Source organism: Equus caballus, chromosome 7 (genome assembly GCF_041296265.1).
Source record: "Equus caballus isolate H_3958 breed thoroughbred chromosome 7, TB-T2T, whole genome shotgun sequence".
Taxonomy (NCBI): domain Eukaryota; kingdom Metazoa; phylum Chordata; class Mammalia; order Perissodactyla; family Equidae; genus Equus; species Equus caballus.
In genome coordinates this window covers 5,057,949-5,076,993 of record NC_091690.1, presented here as the reverse complement: position 1 = coordinate 5,076,993, position 19,045 = coordinate 5,057,949, and the positions used below count along the sequence as shown (strand labels likewise).

Sequence of the window (19,045 nt, the reverse complement as noted above, 5' to 3'; positions counted from 1 at the left end):
GAGTTGAACCCAAACAGTTTCTCTCCAGAGTCCATACTTTTAAACTCTATGCTACAGAGCGCTGCCTCAGTAATGGATCAGACACACAAACCTTGCCATCATGGTGCTTATGACCTAGTGGGGGTTGGGATGGGGACTAAATATTAGTCAAATAAATAAGTATGTATAGAATTGGTTGGATGGTGACATGTGCTACTGAGATGAATAACTCTCAATAGCGCTCATAAGAAATGTGGGAATTGGAGACTTGCTCACTTATCTGGAGTAAGAATGAAAGCCTCTCAGTTCAGGGTACATTTGAGCAGAAACCTAAGTGAACTGAGAGAGTGTGCACCATGTGGCTATTTGGTGGGACATCAGTCTGGGCAGTATGGAAACCCTGACATTGAACTGTGCTTGAGTGACGGAGCTACAGCAAGACCAATATTGTTACAGTGGACAGAACAAGTAGGAGAGTGGTGGGAGGTGCAGTCAGCAATGTCATGAATCCTGATTATTCGGGAGCGCTGTAGGAAATGGTGCAGACCTTTCATTATGCTCTCTGTGCATTGATGTATCGCTAGACCAGAAGGATTCATGTCTATAGGACTAGGATGTAGGGAAACCTTTTAAGGGATAGTGTGTATTCAGTGACTGGAAGAAGAGCAAGGAAGAAAAGGCAAGGGGACTGAGTGATTATTGAAATCTGGGGCCCTGGTGGGCAGAGGGGAGAGGGCTGCCCTACAGGGGCTGAGAAGAACTCAAGGATGACATCCAGACCCTAGTTCTCCTACAGGGATATGGCTGTGGTGTGGACTCACTCTCCTCCATCTCTCTGATCTCCTAAGTGGGCTCCCCATTGACCAACCCAAACAGAAGCCTTAAGGCAGATGAGCCCTTTGATATAATCCATCCACCTCCCTAGGCACAGAGCAGGGTAGACTAGAGTGGAGAGTGCCAGTGTTTGCCATTCTACATTCCTCATATACAGGGTGCTCCTCTCTGGTGTGATTTCTCACAAGTGTCTTAAGGGGTGAGTGTCCTCTGAAGGGTTTTCCATTTGGATGACACTGATAGGGTTTTCCCTTGGTGTAAATTGTGACATCACTCCCTGGAGATATCCCCAAAGGCTTTCCTATAACTATTGCATTCTTCAGGTTTCTCCCCAGTAGGTCATCTTATGGCACAGAGTAGGATGAGAGTTTGTGTTGACAGTTTTACTACATACTTTGTGTTTATAAGGCTTCTCTCCAGAGTGAGTTAGCATGTGAGTTATTGAATGCTACTCCATATTAATCAGGTTAGAAGGATGAGGCTGTGCAGAAGGCTTTTCTTCACTGAAGGCCAGACACCAAGAGGATTCCATTGAATCAATACCAGTTGATTCATTGGTATTGAATCAATACTACTGAATTAAATACCAGTGATTTCCATCTCCTCGTATCCATATCCCTCTCACTCTGAGGCAGGATCAGTCTGGGTGACCAACACAATAGAGATGAATAGAGAATATGTCCTTCTGAGGCTAGGGCATAAAAGACATTGTGGCTTCCCAGTGGGCTCTTTCAGATCACTCCCTTTGGAGGGAACCTGTTGTCATATTGTAAAGATACTCAGCACCATGGAGAGATCTACATAGGCACTGAAGTCCCCCTGCCAACAACTGACACTAATCTGCCAAGTGTGTGAGTAAGCTATCTTGGAAGTGGCCCCTTCAGTCCGAAAGACTTCAGATGACTGCGATTCTGGTTGACATCTTGATTGCAGCTTCACGAGAGATCCTGAGCTAGAACCACATTGCTAATCCATTCCTGAACACCTGACCTAAAGAAATTGTGAGATACTAAATGCTTGTTATTTTGAACCACCAAATTTTGGGGACAGCTTATTACACAGCAAATAATTTACACAGCCAGTGTGCGTTCCCGAGATGTCTGAGGGATGGGAGATCAATGAATGCTTTCCCACAGTTATTACACTCATATCTACCTATCGTGAATTTTCTTTTGCACAGAAAGGTAAGAGTTACTGTTGAAAGATTTCCCACAATGATTACATTCACAGGGTTTTTTCTCCAGTGTGAGTTATCATGTGTTTCTTAACAGACGAGAGATTATTAAAAGCTTTCCCACAGTCACCACATTCAAACGTTTCTCTCCATTATGTATTCTCTTGTGCACAGTAAGAGAAAAGCTACTGCTGAAGGATTTCCCACATTCAAGACACTCATAGGGTTTTTCTCCAGTGTGAGTTCTCATATGCTGTGTAAGATGTGAGCTCTTCCTACAGGCTTTCCCACAATCATGACATTCATAAAGTTTCTCCCCTGTATGAATTCTATTGTGCACAGTAGGGGAGGAGCTCATGCTGGAGGCCTTTCCACACTGATTGCATTCATGGTGATTCTCTCTTGTATGAATTCTCTTGTGCCTTTTGAGGTTACATCTAGTGCAGAACATGTGAAAACACTGGTTGCATTCATAGGGTTTTTCTGCAGTGTGAATTCTCACATGCAATCTAAGGGATGATGGATCGTCGAAGGCTTTTCCACAGCCCCTGCATTCATAGGGTTTCTCCCCATTGTGTATTCTCTTATGAACCATGAGGTAGGAATTGCTGCTGAAAGATTTGCCGCACTGACTGCAATCCTAGGGTTTTTCTCCAGTATGAATTCTCTTGTGTAAGAGAATAATCTTGAGTAAGATTAGATTTTGTGCTGAAGACTTTAAAACACTGATTACACTTGTTGAGTTTCACTGCAAGATGACTCCTTTCCTGTTGATTGAGAGATGAATGATAACTATAATTTATAACATTTTTATTATTCAATGCTATCATAGGAATTCTTCACCCAGGAATTATGTTGTGTAAAACATTATAATAATTGATGTTTTTGCCACTTTGAGTGCCTGTATACGGTTTCCACTAGTTTGAGTTCTTAGAAGTTAAAAAAGATGAATGCTTTGCCATAAGTCCTTGTCATATTCACAGAGCATTTTCTGATAAGTTTAAGACAAATTTATGTTTGAAACACTCAATATGTGAGTCACATTTATGGAAACATTTACTTGCGTGAATGCTCAGGGAAGAAACAATTTTGGAGATAAATTATGTTTTTCTCTAAATTCACAAGGATTTCATGGTATCTCTCCAGAGGCACCACTTTCTCTTGGGAAAATGAATCTCTTGGTAACTTTGTGGCTTTTCTAATTTATGGCATTTTCCTACTGTGAAAAATCAGAAATCTTACCATTTTTACACCTTTAGATTGTTCTTCTCTAAAATCATGCTGCTTAGAAGTTAACCTTTTGTCTTTAAGTAGAGTCTCCAAATCTGAAACAAATTGAAAAGAAATTCAAATTGATGATGAAGAGAAGAAAAGGTAAAATGCACACATTAGTGAAGGCGGACCCTAATGATTAGGGTTTTTCAGGAGGTTTGCAATGAAAGGGCCACGAATGTGAAAATTTTAGGTATTTGTTAAAAAAAGACTCTGGAAAGATTGAGATTGATGTTGACAGAAAGGAGGAATTGTCAGGAATGTAAAGTGGAAAGGAACTAGACAAAGAGCTCATATGAGACTTAAATTTAAGAAGGAGAAGAGACGTCTTTTTTTCCCCCTCTGAGCCCAAAGTATGAGATAATGAAAAGAAAGTTAAAGAAAAAGAAGGTCCATAAGGAGGCTCATACTAAATGTCTCTGGCCCTCTTTTCAGAAAGAAGGGCATTTTACAAAGGCCCCTGATTGACATTTCCCAATGTAAAACTCCAAACTCTCAAGCCACAGGCCAGAGATGTTCCTTGCAGAGACTCATATCCACCTGGTGCTCACCTGGACAGGTGCCTGGGAGAAGCTGTCATCACTTTATCTTCTTGCTCCAATTTGGAGATCAGACGAGGTTTATTGACTTGATTCCCCATACACGGAGAAAAGACACATGATGCAGGGAACTCTGCAGGGGACAATAAGCCCCACCATGAAACTGAGGCCTGCACTTCTGAAGATGAGCAGATGTGACTTTAGGAGCAGTGGAATAATTATCCCTAAATTCTAATAAATATAGAAATTCTCTTTCATAATGAAAAAAAGATGCAAGCATCCTCAGTTGATATCCAGGGTGACTGGGGATAACTAGCCCCAGAAGCTCATGCCCGATTTCAAATACAGACTTAAAAGTCCAAAAGCTTTTATCAGTGGAGAACATAAAGTCAGGGCAAGGAATAGATCTTCGGTTCACAGGGAAGGCATTAGACCGCAAGCTCCATGACGGTAGGGACCTAATTCCCTAATTTCTAATTCACAGCACAGACCTCATTCGCCACTGTTTTCCTAATTCCCTGCACAGACCTTGTTCACTGCCATAGTCATAATTCCTAGAATACCTACGAACACAAAGGTGCTTAAGAAAGTGAGAAGTGATGTCAGTGAAAATGGTGGAGTAGGTAACTCCCAAGGTTCCAACACTCTACAAAACCCACAAATCAACTGGTACAAACTGTCAAAATCAACTTTATAGGAACTTTGGAGAGTTATCAAAAGCTTACAGCAACCAGAAGAATGTTTAATCAAGACAAAGAGGTGAATCTGGCAAGAGGGAGCTGTGACATTTTCACTGACCCTGGCCCATCACCTGTTCCCCACCTTGGGGATCGGTGAAGACACCTTGAAGGCACCTTGAAGACAACAGCCTGTGTTCCTAGTACTGGAGGGAGCAGAATGGATTTTATTCTCAAAGAACAGTGGTGGTTTGTTTTGACCCGTCTGGTGGATCCCTGAAGGACGGGCTCAAAGGGCTTACTTTTATTTTGTCTAACTCCAAACTCTCCCAGGGCTGAGGTCGCTACGAGAGGTGGAGGGCTGAGGCATGTGCCAAACACATTTAAATGTATTACCCACTGCTGCCTGGGTCAAGGGAAAATGATTGAAGCAAGCAAAAGACTAAGCAAAAAGTCTAGGAGGAAAAGTAAGGAATAAGACGCTTTGGGGAAAGAGGGCTTTGCAAAGCTCCCACATATTCCTAGTTATATGGAAGACCATGCACTTACCCAGGGCTGAGTGTATGCTCAGAAAAGACCTGAGAAGGCACTAAGCCTTCACCTTTGATTGACCTTCAGGCTGTGCACAAGCAGGAAGTGAAGGCTAAGGCAGAGTTGGAAACTGCCCGATTGAGTTTTGAAGGCATGCTCTGACATACACACAGAGACCATCTACAAAGACTAAGAGTTTTTGGGTTCCAGATATTTCAGGAAATCTCTGACAAATCACTAGCTGACCGTTAAGCTAACAAAATAGCAATTTCAGTGGCCACACATGACAAATGCAGACGTTACAAAATTAGTCTAGAGACGTCACCAGACAGACACCACCAACTATGACAAGCAACAATGACAAAACTTAGGGATGGGGGAAAATCTCATTTACAGAATTGCCATATTATAATATTCGAAATGTCTAGTTTTCAACAACAAAAAAATGAGGCATGCAAAGAAACAAGAGAGCCCAGCCCATTACAGGAAAAGGGAATTAACAGAAACTGTCCCCAAGGAAAGTACTTACCAGACAAAGACTTCACATTGACTATTTTAAGTACACTCAAAGAGTTAAAGGAAACCATGTGCAAAGAACTAAAGGAAATGGATTTCTTGCCAAATAGAGACCACCAAAAAGATAGAAATTATATTGAAGGAACCAAACAGAAATTTTTAGTTGAAAAGTGAAATAACTGAAATAAAAATTCACTAGAGGAGTTAGCAGCAGATTTGATCAGGAAGAAGAAAGAATCAGCAAACTTGAAGATAGGTCAATTGAGACTGCTCAATCTGAAGAGAGATAGAGGGAGAGAGAGAGAGAGAAGGAAGGAAAGAGAGAAAGAGTGTAAGAGAGAAAGAAAGAGAGAGAGAGAGAAAGAGAGGAAGAGCTGAAAGAAAAGAAACTGTCACCCACAAATTCTATATGCAGCAAAACTCTCCTTCAAGAAAGTGAAAAGACAATCCATAGAATGGGAGAAAATATTTGCAAATCATGTATTTGATAAGTGTCTAGCATCTAGAATATATAAAGAACTCTTACAACTCAACAACAAAAGGACAAACAACCCTGTTCCCCCTAAAGTGGGCAAAGAACCTGAAGACACATTTTACTAAAGAAGATATACAAATGGACAACAAGCATATGAAAAGATGATTCTTATCTCATTATTCTTTAGGGAAATGCAAACAAAAACCACAATGAGATATATACCACTTCACACCTATGAGGATGGCTTTAATTTGAAAAAAGGAAATAAACAAGTGTTGTTGAGAATGTGGGGAAACTGGAACCCTCGCACATTGTGGAAGGGAATGTAAATGGTGCACAGGTACTCTGCAAAAAGTTAGACATAGAGTGACTATATGACCCAGTAATTCCATTCCTAAGTACATACCCAAAAGAATGGAAAACAATTGTTCAAGGAAAAACTTGTAGATGAATGTTCGTAACAGTGCTATTCACAATAACCAAAAGGTAGAAACAACTCACATATCCATCAGCTGATGAGTAGACACACAAAAAGCGGTGTACATGCACAGTGGAATAACATTCAGCCATAGAAAGGAATGAAGTCTGATCCATGCTTCAGGATGGATGAATCCTGAAAACATTATGCTAAGCAAGAGAAGCCAGACATCAAAGGCCACATACTGGATGATTCATTTACATACAATGTCTAGAATAGGTAAATCCGTAAAGACAGAAGGTAGGTCAGTGGTAGCCAGTGGCTTGGGTATGTGGGAATGGGGAGTGACTACTTAATGATTTTGGGGTTTATTTTTGGTGTGATGAAAAGGTTCTGGAATTAGAGAGTGGTGATGGTTGCACAACACCATGACATTCCTAAAAGTCACTGAATTGTATATTTTAAAATAGTTAAAATGATCACAGTCTTTCAGTTCTGTGAATGTTACATGAATTTTAAAAAGCTTTGTTTTCTGAGTCAATAAATAAATGCAGGAGTGATGTCAGGCTTACCAAGTGATGCGAGGTTCCTGGAGTTCTCCAGCATCACATCCCTGTACAGGGTTCTCTGCGAAGCGTCCAGCAATGCCCATTCCTCTTGGGTGAACTCCATGGCCACGCCCTTGAAGGCCACCAAGTTCTAAACCATCACAAACATCATGGCTTAGCCAAGGACCACCTCTACCAATGTTGACAGGAAAAGGGCCAAGAATGACAGAACTAGGGAGGAGGAACCCAAAGCACAAGGTGTCCAGACAGGTGCTGATCTCTGCTCTCACTTGCTTCCAGGCTCAGCCCTCACTGCTCATCTCCTGTCCACTTCTGCCCACTCGCACAGTTAGATAACCTGCAACACATACATGATTCTCTTTGTCCAGTAAGACTGTAGGCTCTGTGATCTTATTTCTCTCAATCTCCAGTATTAAGCATAGCCCAGGGACATGGCAGAAATCAGAGAAATACTCCCCAATGGCCAGCATCAATTGCTTGAGTTTAGGACACGGTTATATCTTTCCTTTAAAACTCTCAGAAGAACATGATGTACAAAGTGATGCTGGAAGAAGCTTTAAAAATGTAGGAAATTTGACATCCACTGACATTTTCCAGGCAGCCCCTCACCCTCCAGCAGATGCCTGGAGATCCTGGGATGCCTGAGGACCTGGCTTGGCTGTGAGGGTCCAGGTCATTGAGAGATAAGAAGTCCAACTTCTGGTCAAAAGAATAATGATTTGGAGAAAGGAATATTTGACTCACCGGTAACCAGCTTGTCAGGAAGCCATGAACGAACCCTTCCTCCTCTGTGCATCCTTTTTGAGGAGAGGCTGGGTACAGGGGAGACTGAGCTGGGGAAAGAGGACTGAGTCACAAGAATCCAGGACTGCCCTCTGTTCTAGCACTCACACATCTGGATGCTTCCCCAACCTACCTGTAATTGAACATCTCCCAACACACACACACACACACACACACACACACACACAAAACCCCCACATATATGACCACTCTCACACATAGCACATACTCATACCTACACACACAGCTTTCATAGGAAACCAGAGCACAGCCCTGTCTCACCCAGGGCCAGAAAATAGGGCCAAGGGTCTTACTACACTTGAGGACAAGATTATTCTCATTTCACAGATAAAGAAATTAATGTTCCAAGGGACATCATTGTTATTTAATTAAGTTTACAGAAGGAATTAGAGGTAAAATCCCCAAGCTCCCACACACTTATCACACAGGTGACCCCTCCACAGACACTCAAACCACCTAAGTCCCACATCCCCAAAACCACCCAATCGCATACCAGTGACCTCTGGGCTCCACTCCCGCCTCTCCTGCTCAGCCCCCTCCCCTGTGCCTGCTCTGTGGTGCAGGGGCCTTCAGCACCTGGACTCTCAGGGCTGTGAGGACCCAAGAACTTACCACAAGTTGGGGACAGAACCATGGCCACCATCCTGTGATGAAGGCGGTAAATATTGCTGACCAACTGGGCAGTGGAGAACCAGGACACTCCTCCTCTCGTCCCCACGGAGCACTCAGGACAGGGCTCTGGAATAAAAGCGAAAATAGAAAGTCTTCACAGCCTCTCTCCCCCTCCAGGCTCCTGAGGACGAATCTGTCTTAGCCTGTCCATCATGTCCTCCTTCAAGGGTAATATATTTAATACTGGGCCTTGCCTTTGCTTAGCAGATTCTGAACTCAGGGCCATGTGATGGCAAAATTTTTCTTCTTCTGTCCCCAGTGCTACGACCAATACACTACTGCTCCCCCCACTTGAAGTCCTTGCTTCCCTGAGTCTCGGGGCACATTCTTCCCATCCGTGTGGTTGTCACAATCACAGTCTCAGATACAAAGCCTGTTCATTGAGACTTTGGCACCTGACTCCCATCATTCTTTCAAACTCTAGTCCCACCTCGCTCGGATGATGTCAGCATCCAGGAGGATGACTCTCACAGTATTAAAAGTTTGTCCCCACTCCACCGTGGCCACTCGTTTCCATGGGCACCACCCCAGGCTTTATCATCACCTGACACTAGTCTGCCATCTAGAACAATAGTTCAGAAAACTCTCTCTGAACCCAAACCTCTAACCTTCCACCTTGGTCGCTCACTTTTTGCTCTCACTACGTGAGCTATTCTACCATTGCAAATGACTCAGTCTACCCACGCTCCTACTTTCTTGCTATTTATCAGCCTCCTTCTCTCCTCAATTCGTACTCAAACAGCTTGGATTTCACTATCCTTCATTTCAACAAATTTCCTTATCCCTACCTCCTACCTTCACTCTAGCCCAGGAGAACTCCAACCAGGCAGGATTGCAATCATCTGCCTGCTCCATGGCAACACCCTCTTAGCCAATCCCTACTCCTGCCTCACCTCTGCTCCACAAATGGAGCTTAGATGCAACTACTGTTCTGATTTTTTTCTATCATAAATTATTATTATTATTTTCGCCTGTTCTTGAAATTTATGCAAATATAATTGTACACTTTTACTCTTTTTTTGCGTGTAGCTTATTTTGCTCAGTATAATCCTACAATGAACTTTAATTAATTCATTGTAAAAGATGAAATATATAATGTTTCCTGTATACCAGAATGTCTCCTAAGTGCTTTACGTATATTAACTAATTGAATCCTTACTACAAGTCTATGAAACAGGCACTCTCATTGTTCCCATTTTACTGGTGAAGAAGCTTTAGCACAAAACGTTTGTCACTTGCTTGAGGTAAACACTCTGAAGGAGATAACTGAGGTTGGACAGAAAAGAGACTGATCTGTGATAGGTTAAAAATGAAGACAAGAGTTCACTCCATAGGGAGCTTCACGGGTGTCTCAAATTGAGGTAAAGGAATTGGGCCTTTGCCTCATGAACCCAGCACATGAAGCCGTCACTGGAAGTGGGCTACCATTGGGAGTGGTCATAATCTTAGGTGTGGTGCTTTCCTTTGTCCCAAGGGAATTCCCAGAGAGGATGGCAGCATGAGCCCTTAGAACACTTCTGGCAGCTACAAGAGGGAGTGACTTAGTCCTGAAAGAAGAATCTAGGAAATATACCACTGTCTCCATCATGGTCCACCATGGATGCCACTCAGATGCGCTTGCTTCTTCAAGTCAGGACACACAGGATTCTCATTGGTCATGTTCACTGGGGAAACTTACAAGAGGAAGGTCAGTGGGACAAATTATAGACAGCTCTCCATAGCAGCTTTTGTTGGTGTTGTAATTGACACTTACTGTCTCTCTCCTCCTACTGTCCCATTTAGAGTCCCCTCAGCCTTGCCTAGTGCCTCTGCTGGTCTAGGTGGCTTGTCTGGAGGGATGATCCAGACCCTCATCCTTGAAGGATCTGAATACCTGGTCACCATGCCCTTCTCAGGATACGCTGGTACACATATTTATCAACAAAATTGTAGAAAGAATATCAAAAGACCTCACAATGGGTTACCTGCGTGCCAAATGTCTTCTGTGTCCTGACTGTATAACAGAAACTCCACATCCTCTGGTTGAATTCCTTATGCCAGAAGCCACGATGACTTCTTTCCTTGTGCTGGCCTCAGAAGGAGTCATGAAGTTCCATGGGACCCTGACTTTGTCTCCTGGTAGACGTGTCCACCTCTGGGAACCAGGAACTTTAGGGTATTATTTGCACTTTCCTCCCAAGAACCCTATACTCCATCCTACATGAAGAACACGTGTGGTGGCAACTACTTTAGACTATACATGGGAGTATCAAGCTTGATAGCACTCAGGATGGTACAGGAGCTGGTGGAATTCCTGGGCAGGGATGTGAACTTTCACCCACGTGATGTTAAGAGTAGATTCTCAGAAACACAAGGGATGAATAGTTCTGGATATCTTCCATTTGCCTCCACAAACCCACCTGCTCTTTCTTGCTTCACCCAGGGAGGTTAGCCAAGATGAACTACGTCAATGGGCTTCCCTGCCTCATGGCTTTGGGCTCGATTTGGCCAATGGGACATTAGCAAATGACGTAAGTGAAGGCTTGAAAAACACTTGCTCATTGGTACTCTTCCTCTATGGCTCCTTTTGGGAACTAGGTAACCATCTGTATGTGAATGAGTCTAGAGAGACTGCACATCTCTATCACTCCAGGTAACTTCAAGTCAACAATCAGATGTGTGAGTAAGGCCATCCAGGACCACCTATTTCCAGCTGAGCCACTCATAGGTCCAGATTAAAATAACTTCCCAGCTAACTCACAGAATCTTGAGAAAAAATGAATTATTCTAATTTTAAGCCACCACATTTTAGGATGATTTGTTATCCAGCAGAAGTTAACCATATAAATAATTATATCATTATTTAAATATGTCCTTCCATTATATGTTTAATTACCACAGATTTCTATTTCTTTATCCAAGATTGTAGACTGGAATAGTCCTCTCAAGATTCAGTTTCTTAAAGAAAATCTGAGACCGTATCATCTTCCACTGTACTTTCTCTCCTTCCTCTTTTCAACTAGACATTTTGAAGCATATGTAATAAGAATAACTTTACTAATTTTGAGATTATGGATATTCTCCTGCGTGGTCCTCCAACCCTCTTATGCTCTGGGATTTTTACTTTATTATTAGCCCTTTAATCCATTTGGAGTGATTTGCTTGTGAATAACATTAGTTGTTGGTCCAGTGTTTCATTTTCCAAATGGATATCTTATTGTCTATAAAACAATTATTGTACCAATTTAAAAGTTGATTTTAAGTACATTTAATCTGAATAATGCTTGGAAAACTGAATTATTTGAAACACTAATTCCTTTCACTCATAAATGTAGTATATCTCTCCATTTAATCAGGGCCTTATGTCCTTTGGTATATCTTTATAATCTTCTTCATATAATCTATATAACTTATAGCATATATAACTTTTTATTGTGTAGATCCAATTATTTTAAATAATCAATTTCTCCTATGGCTAGAAGAATTATTTATGTGTTTATACTAGTTCTTGCTCAGATAAAGGCATTTTTGACTTTTCATGTAGTTATCTAGTATCGTCTCATATTACTCAACTTATTTGCTAGTTCTAAATTTGTTATTTCACACTAAAATAATAGATTCTCTCTTTTTCTCTAATACTATTTAACTCTTATTCTTTCTATTCTCTTTCTCGTTTTTTTTTGTGTGTGTGATGAATATTGGCCCTGAGCTAACATCTGTTTCCAATCTCCCTCTTTTTGCTTGAGGAAGATTGTACCTGAGCTCACATCTGTGCCAATAGGCCTGTATTTTATATGTGGGATGCCACCACAGCATGTCCCGATGAGCAATGTGTAGGTCCACGCCCAGGATCTGAACCCATGAACCCTGGGCTGCTGGAGTACAGCCAGAAACTTCGTGCTACACCACTTTGCTGACCTCTCTGTTCTCCTTTTTTAATGACTGGGTTCTCCCTTGCCATAGTGAATCACAATGATGTTTGCCAGTAGCATTTTTTTGTTCTTAAGTATAGCACAAACACCAGATAAATTCTTTATCAGGACGGAGCTGGCATCTAAGAGAGGAAAGTAAAAATGTGAAGGGGAATCGTTTCTACCTAGAAACCAACAGATTTCTCTCTCTTGGCTATTTGGTGCTGGAGACGTTATGACAATTGTGGCCAGCTGAGAATCAGGTGATCTCATTTTTGTCCCAGGAATTAATCTTGGTCAAATCTCTTAACCTCTTTAGACCTCAGTTCCTTCATCTGTAATAGGAAGAGTTTGAAAAGTGCTTGTGAGTCTAAAGTCCCATGATTCTGAGGTGCCCTTTGCCCAGATTCACTTGACAAAACCAGAGTGAATTTTTAGGTATCTTCTTCCTCATCAACACTATTATCCACATGGTCACTTAAGGACACAGTAACTGTCTATTTTTGCATGACACTGATCAAAATAAGTTCCATGTGAGATCATTGCTTATAAGGATAACAAATCTATGTTTAATTGTTTACAAATAAGTGTAGTGATGGGCCCTGCCTGAACCAGCAATCAGTGGGCCAGAAGGTCTTTCTTCGTTTCATAGTGAGACTGTGGAAACACCCTTTAATACGATACACCAGAATTCTTGTGTATTTAGCATGAAATAAACGGGAGCTTCGAATCCATGGTTATGCATAAATAAAAACATTATTTTTCAAAGTTTACTAATGATGCTATTTGTCTGCTATGGGACTGTTCTCTGGTATGTTAAGAGCAAATGTATTTAAGATTCTTTCCATTCTTTCAACAAATATTAACTTAGTGCCTCCCACTCGCTGCAAGACAGCAGTGATCTACCCCAGGAGCATTTCCATTCTAGTGGGGGACACGGGCCATAAACAAAGAGAGAAATGTGCTGATCAATAAAGTTACATATGCATTGCTCTTTTTTCATTTTGGACTATTTTTCACCAATTTCCTCTTTTCTTCCTTCCCTAGAGCTCTAAGCGTGGACTTGAAAATCTAAAAAGCACAAAACTAAAATTCCTTCTTGCATCACCACTCTTTCAAAGACATAGTGTTTATCAGAGAGTACACACTTCACAGAACGTAGTATATGCTTGTTGTGATTGAGATTATGAGCACATAAAAGATGTCCCTTTGATACTAGGTTCCTATGGATCAACATTATTTCATCACTTGCTCGACAGGAAGGATGATAGTGTGAAGGGAAAACAAAATATTACACAGAATTCACACTCAACAAGATGGTTCCATCCTAGTTGTGTTATTTCATGTGAGATGATCTTAGGCAAGCCAGTTGCTCCTTCAGAGACAGTAGTAATAACTCCTTGAAAAGCTTTCTATAGGGATTAAATGAAACAGTGTATCAGAAAGTGCTCTGTAAATTGCAAAGCAATTTACTTCATCTTATGTTTCTCCTAGTAATAATTTCACCCATCCAATCCTTTTTGATGCTATACAATCTGTCTAGACTGAGTTTTATCATTTATTCAACAATAATAATAGGTCCAAAATGGTTGCATATTGGAAATTTCCTATGGTTCAACTCCATTAATAGATCATCAACAGTAATAAGTTTTATTATAATTATAGTTAAAATTTACATGTTGCCTTACCATGTGCCAGGCACAATCTAGAAATATGACATGTATTCGCTCATTTAATCCTCAGAAAAATGCTACGGAGCAAATACTATTAACTCCTATTTTACTGATGAGGAATATTGGAGGTTGTGTTGTTGTCCAAGGTCACAGAGCTGGGACCCAGGAAGTCTACCTCCAAAGTCTGTTTTAGGAAGCTGCTAGAGAATATGGCTCTGTCTTACATCCTGAAAGAATCACCCTGGTTTCTGTTTGGTGAATGGACCAGAGGGGACTAAGCCAGAAGCACATGGCTACTGAAATGATCCAGGCAAGCCATTCTGAGCTCAGTAGATAGATTAAATAAAATTTGTCATACTTTGGCAATGTGTTGGATATGGAACGTGATGAAAAGAGAGGGATCAAGGATAGCTATCAATATTTTTTTTTGCCTGAGGAACTACATAAATGAAATCATTTGCTATGGTTTGTATGCAAATATGTCATAGGGGAATTTTGTCTGCAAGAATGCAAAGAGAGGGTACATGGTTACAATATATCTTTGGACATAAGTATCTAGGTAGAAACTTAACCAAGGATGCCCTAAGGATGGAGTTGGCAACATAATACATCTAGAGCTAACACATCTACATCTGCAGAGAAAAGGAAAAACACTACATATTCAATAAAAATACATAGAATTAGGACAGACTAGTTCAAAGACATTCAAAGCCTGAACCCAAATTCTCACCTCTCCCACCCAACAAGGGGTACAGCTTTGGGTCATTCCAGTGATCCAGCAAACCCCAGGTCATGCTGCTGCCCAACCTGGAGGGGCTCCCCACGGTCCCTTGACTTGTCATTATGACATTGAGGAATAAGAGTGTGCTGGAGTTCAGAGGAGTGTGGCCATGGAGGGAGACAAGGGATCTCAAAACATTCCCTGAGGCAGAGGCTGTTCTAGCATCTTTCAGTTGAACTAGATGCTTGGCTTCTGGCTGGTTCAAAGTCAGGTCATCAGTGGAGCACATGGGGCTGCACCAGAAGTGGACCAATGCATGTACCAGAAGTGGACTGAGATCAGCCATGAAAACTGAATACAGGCTTCTGAGTCAGAAGGGGAACATGGCTCCCAACAGGGTGCATTGTGGGGTGAGTGGCACCATCTGAATGGGAGAATGTGCATGTGCCCGCGGTGGCAGGAAATTGGAGTGATGTGCTGGGTGTAAGCAGGGAGTAGAGGGAAACTTTGAGGCCCGGACTAAGCTGTACTTTGAATGGATCTGAGCGCCTGATCCTGGTATGATAAGATGAGAAGTGAGGCTAGCCTTTGCGAAATTGTGTTTGGCTGATTGAGTCAAAATACTCCTCTTGGAATGGGCTGATAGGTGGACCTGGGGCTAAGACAGGTCCCTACAAGTTGTCAGAAAATAGAAGAAGAATGACAAGACAGTGAACAGGAGATGGAGAACGGAAGATGGACAAGTGAACAAGGAGGAAGAAAAAAATGGTTCTAAGGGACCAGACTAACCGATTGCCACTTGTCATTTCATTACAGTTTTGACAATGGAGGTGACAGCTATTTCTTTATAGTGAGGGACTCGGGGAGCAGTTTAGTTATGTGGGAATAGTCTTGATGCCGCCTTTTACAGATCATTTTACCTGAGATTGAGAAAAAGATCATAATATTCTTCTCATCAGTAAAGACTGGGGAAGGCTGATGGAAATCGTGAGAGTTCCACTCTCCCCACCACATACACATACCTTCTGCTTGCTTCCACTGCATAGAAAATATCTTCAGGTATAACTGGTTACACACATCATAAAATTATATTGGCAAATCCAGTTTCACGGATTTTTTTTTTTTTATCATAGTGGTGATAGGAATGGATCGACTGGGCCATTTTTCTGTGCCTTACTTTCAAGGAATCAGCCTTCAGTGCATTTGTATTTGGCAATATGTCTTGGCTCAAGTGCTTATCTCTTTCTACCTCCATCCCACCTTTGGTTCCTAAGTGACACTTGATCTCATCTATCAAGTATAGTTAGACATCATGTTCAATAGCGAAAGGTTGAACGCTTTTCCTCTAACGTCAGGAACAAGAAAGACAAGGGTGCCCACTCTCACCTCTCCTATTCAACATAGTACTGAAAGATCTAGCCAGAATAATCACACAAGAAAAAGGTAATAAAAGACATCAGAATAGGAAAAGAAGAAGTACAATTATTTTTGATTGCAGGTAACAGAATTTTATATGTAGAAAATCCCAAAGACTCCACCGGAAAACTCATATCTAGTCAATAAATTCAGTAAAGTTGGAGGATACAAAATCAACATAAAAATCAGGAGCACTTTTGTATACTATACATGTTTCTGCCTTTTTGGGGGGGACATCATTCAACCTATAACAATAACCTTGCCCCAAGTCAGAGGAGGTGGTTTGAGCGTGAGAGGCCATAAGCTTATGTGTGGTTGCAGATCCTAGAACCCCCTGCCTCAGCCATAGTCTCGTGTGTGTGTTTGTGTGTGTGTGTGTGTGTGTGTGTGTTTGTATTGGATGCATCTTGCAATTCCCAAGTCAATAGTCATGTAACCCCTTCATTGTTTTTATCTTAGTATATTTTACTTAGCCTAGTATGTCCAAAGTATTATGATTTCAATGTATAATCAACATAAAATTCTTATTGAGATGAAATATGGTCACTTTTTTCCTACAAAGTCTTTGAAATCCATTGTGTGTTTTACACTCACAGCACATCACAATTTGGACTAGACGCATTTTAAGTGCTCAGTAGTCACATTGGGCCAATGGCTACCAGATTGGAAAGGCTTTTTTAAAATTAGTAGATATTATTTTTAGAGCAGTTTTAGGTTTACAGAGAAACTGAGGTGAAAGTACAGAGAGTTCCCATATATTTCCTCCTCCCCACACATGCACACAGTGTCCTCTCTCATTAACATCTTACCTTTGTGTGGTCTATCTGCTGTAATCGATGAACCAATATTGATAACATTATAACTAAAGTCCGTGCTTTATGGGAGGGTTCACTCTTTCCGTTGTACATTCTTTAGGTTTTGAGAACTGTATCCTGTGCCCACCATTACAGTGTCATACAGAATAACTGTTTTGCTGCCATAAAAATCCCTTGTGCTCTAGGACCATAAGGACCTATCGATGTGACCCTTGTCATTGCTGTTTGAGGTGGTGGGGAATATAGGGGCACTTTGTGGTATCCTCTGCTTTAGGGTGAGAAAATACAGGAATTTCCCACATAGCCTCATCTTCTCTCAATAGCATAAATAATTGAGGAAATCAATGTTGAACGTGTGGACTTAGATCATCACGTCATGTTGATCGCTGGAACTAACATGGTTAAAAGAACTAAGGAGGAGGAAAGGGGGTCAATTTTTAAGAATCAAAAATGTAACTTTATTTCTGCATTGGTCTTGAGCGATGGATTTAGAGTTTTCTGAAATCAGAATGACTATTGCTTCCCCAGGCAGGGACACACGGATGTGTGGGTGTTTCTGCACACATGATTGGTATGCACCCCTGCATGAGTCACACACAGAATGTTCTGTGGCTGTCCTGGGACCAGATTGGGAGGCTGTCCCCTATCTTGGACTTTGAAGGGTGTGATGCTGGAATGTTCTTGTCTGAGCCCTGAGCAGCACGGGTCCTTTGTGACCCTTTCACCTTACACCTGACATCGCATCCTCTGATGCACTTCATTTGCATCATCGCAAATGGCATTCATGGAGATGACTTGCTGACACAGGCTTGGGACCCAATCTGCCCGAGAGGACGTGGTCCCCAGGACGTTGCTATTCGTGGACACGGATGAAATCATAGCACCTGGGGCTGCAGAGGATGATCCACAAACATGTTTTCCAATCTGTGTTTTTCACCTCGACACGGGACCTCAGATGCAGAGCCCCAGGGCAGAAAGGGGTGTGGATCTCTCCAGGGGAGAGGAAGAGACTTTGCTGAAAGGAGTCGGGGGGCATTAGAGTTGCTTCTCCAGTTCACAACAATAACACATACATATAGATCTGGGTGTATATATGCACCTATATATCTGCTCAGGCTGCATGTTCCACCTCTGCCTCTCCCGCCCCCCACCACACACAGACTCAGGGATTTGCAGACACTTCTAAGATGCTCCTTTTGATTTTCATCTTCCTGGTCCTGAAGTTTCCTCTCTTTGTGTCAGATTTGGCTGATCCCCTCTGCTTTCTGAGAATGGAACCCAGTGCATACAAGGATGGCAACATGGTAATTGGTGGTTTTTTTCCCACTTTATACTTATTTCTTACAAAGAGGGAAGAAGCAGCCTGGCAAGCATATCATTTTCCAGCAGTAAGTGCCTTTTCATTTATTTATTTTCTGCTTGATTATGATGAAGAGCGATGCCTGTGGCAGCTGTGAATGGATAGACCAAGGTGCTCCGCCTTACCTGGCCCGTCTTTCCCCCTGCATCCCTGCCATCCCAGAACTGTCCATGAAGAATTTTGCCTCTTCTCATTGACATTTTTGCTTCCTTCAAAGGAGAGGGGACTGGCCCTGTGGCCGAGTGGTTAAGTTCGTGCGCTCCACTGCAGGCAGCCCAGTGTTTCATTGGTTCGAATCCTGGGCGCAGACATGGCACTGCTCATCAAGCCATGCTGAGGTAGCATCCCACATGCCACAACTAGAAGGACTCACAACGAAGAATATACAACCAGTACCGGGGGGCTTTGGGGAAAAAAAGGGAAAAAAAATAAAATCTTAAAAAAAAAAAAGGAAAGAACAGTGTTCTCGTGTTTTCCAATTTTCTTCCTTTTGGTTTCCCCTTTTCAGGGCTAGAAGCTTAGTAAGGCAGCGCTCTCCAATATACTCCACCATCTCTGCCCTTCCTCCTGCCTCAGCTGCCTCTGCATAACGTTCTACCTTCAGATCTGTTGGGGCAGCATCCCAGCCCCCACAAGGTACCCCTGGGGGGGACGTGATCCTGCCTGCCTGCCCCTCACTCATCTGCCATTGCGACTCTGTTTTTCAGCAA

At 42.0% G+C, this 19,045-nt stretch overlaps 1 protein-coding gene across 1 annotated transcript; it reads right to left on the bottom strand.

Annotated features, from left to right (window-relative positions):
- Positions 1–1,964: 1,964 nt before the first annotated feature.
- Positions 1,965–8,431, bottom strand: ZNF557 (zinc finger protein 557). The gene is given in 11 exon segments (XM_023644178.1): positions 1,965–2,048; positions 2,050–2,129; positions 2,132–2,672; positions 2,674–2,754; positions 3,230–3,312; positions 3,811–3,833; positions 3,835–3,886; positions 4,653–4,667; positions 6,988–7,114; positions 7,729–7,817; positions 8,401–8,431. Coding segments are annotated over 11 exon segments (1,206 nt in total).
- Positions 8,432–19,045: the final 10,614 nt, after the last annotated feature.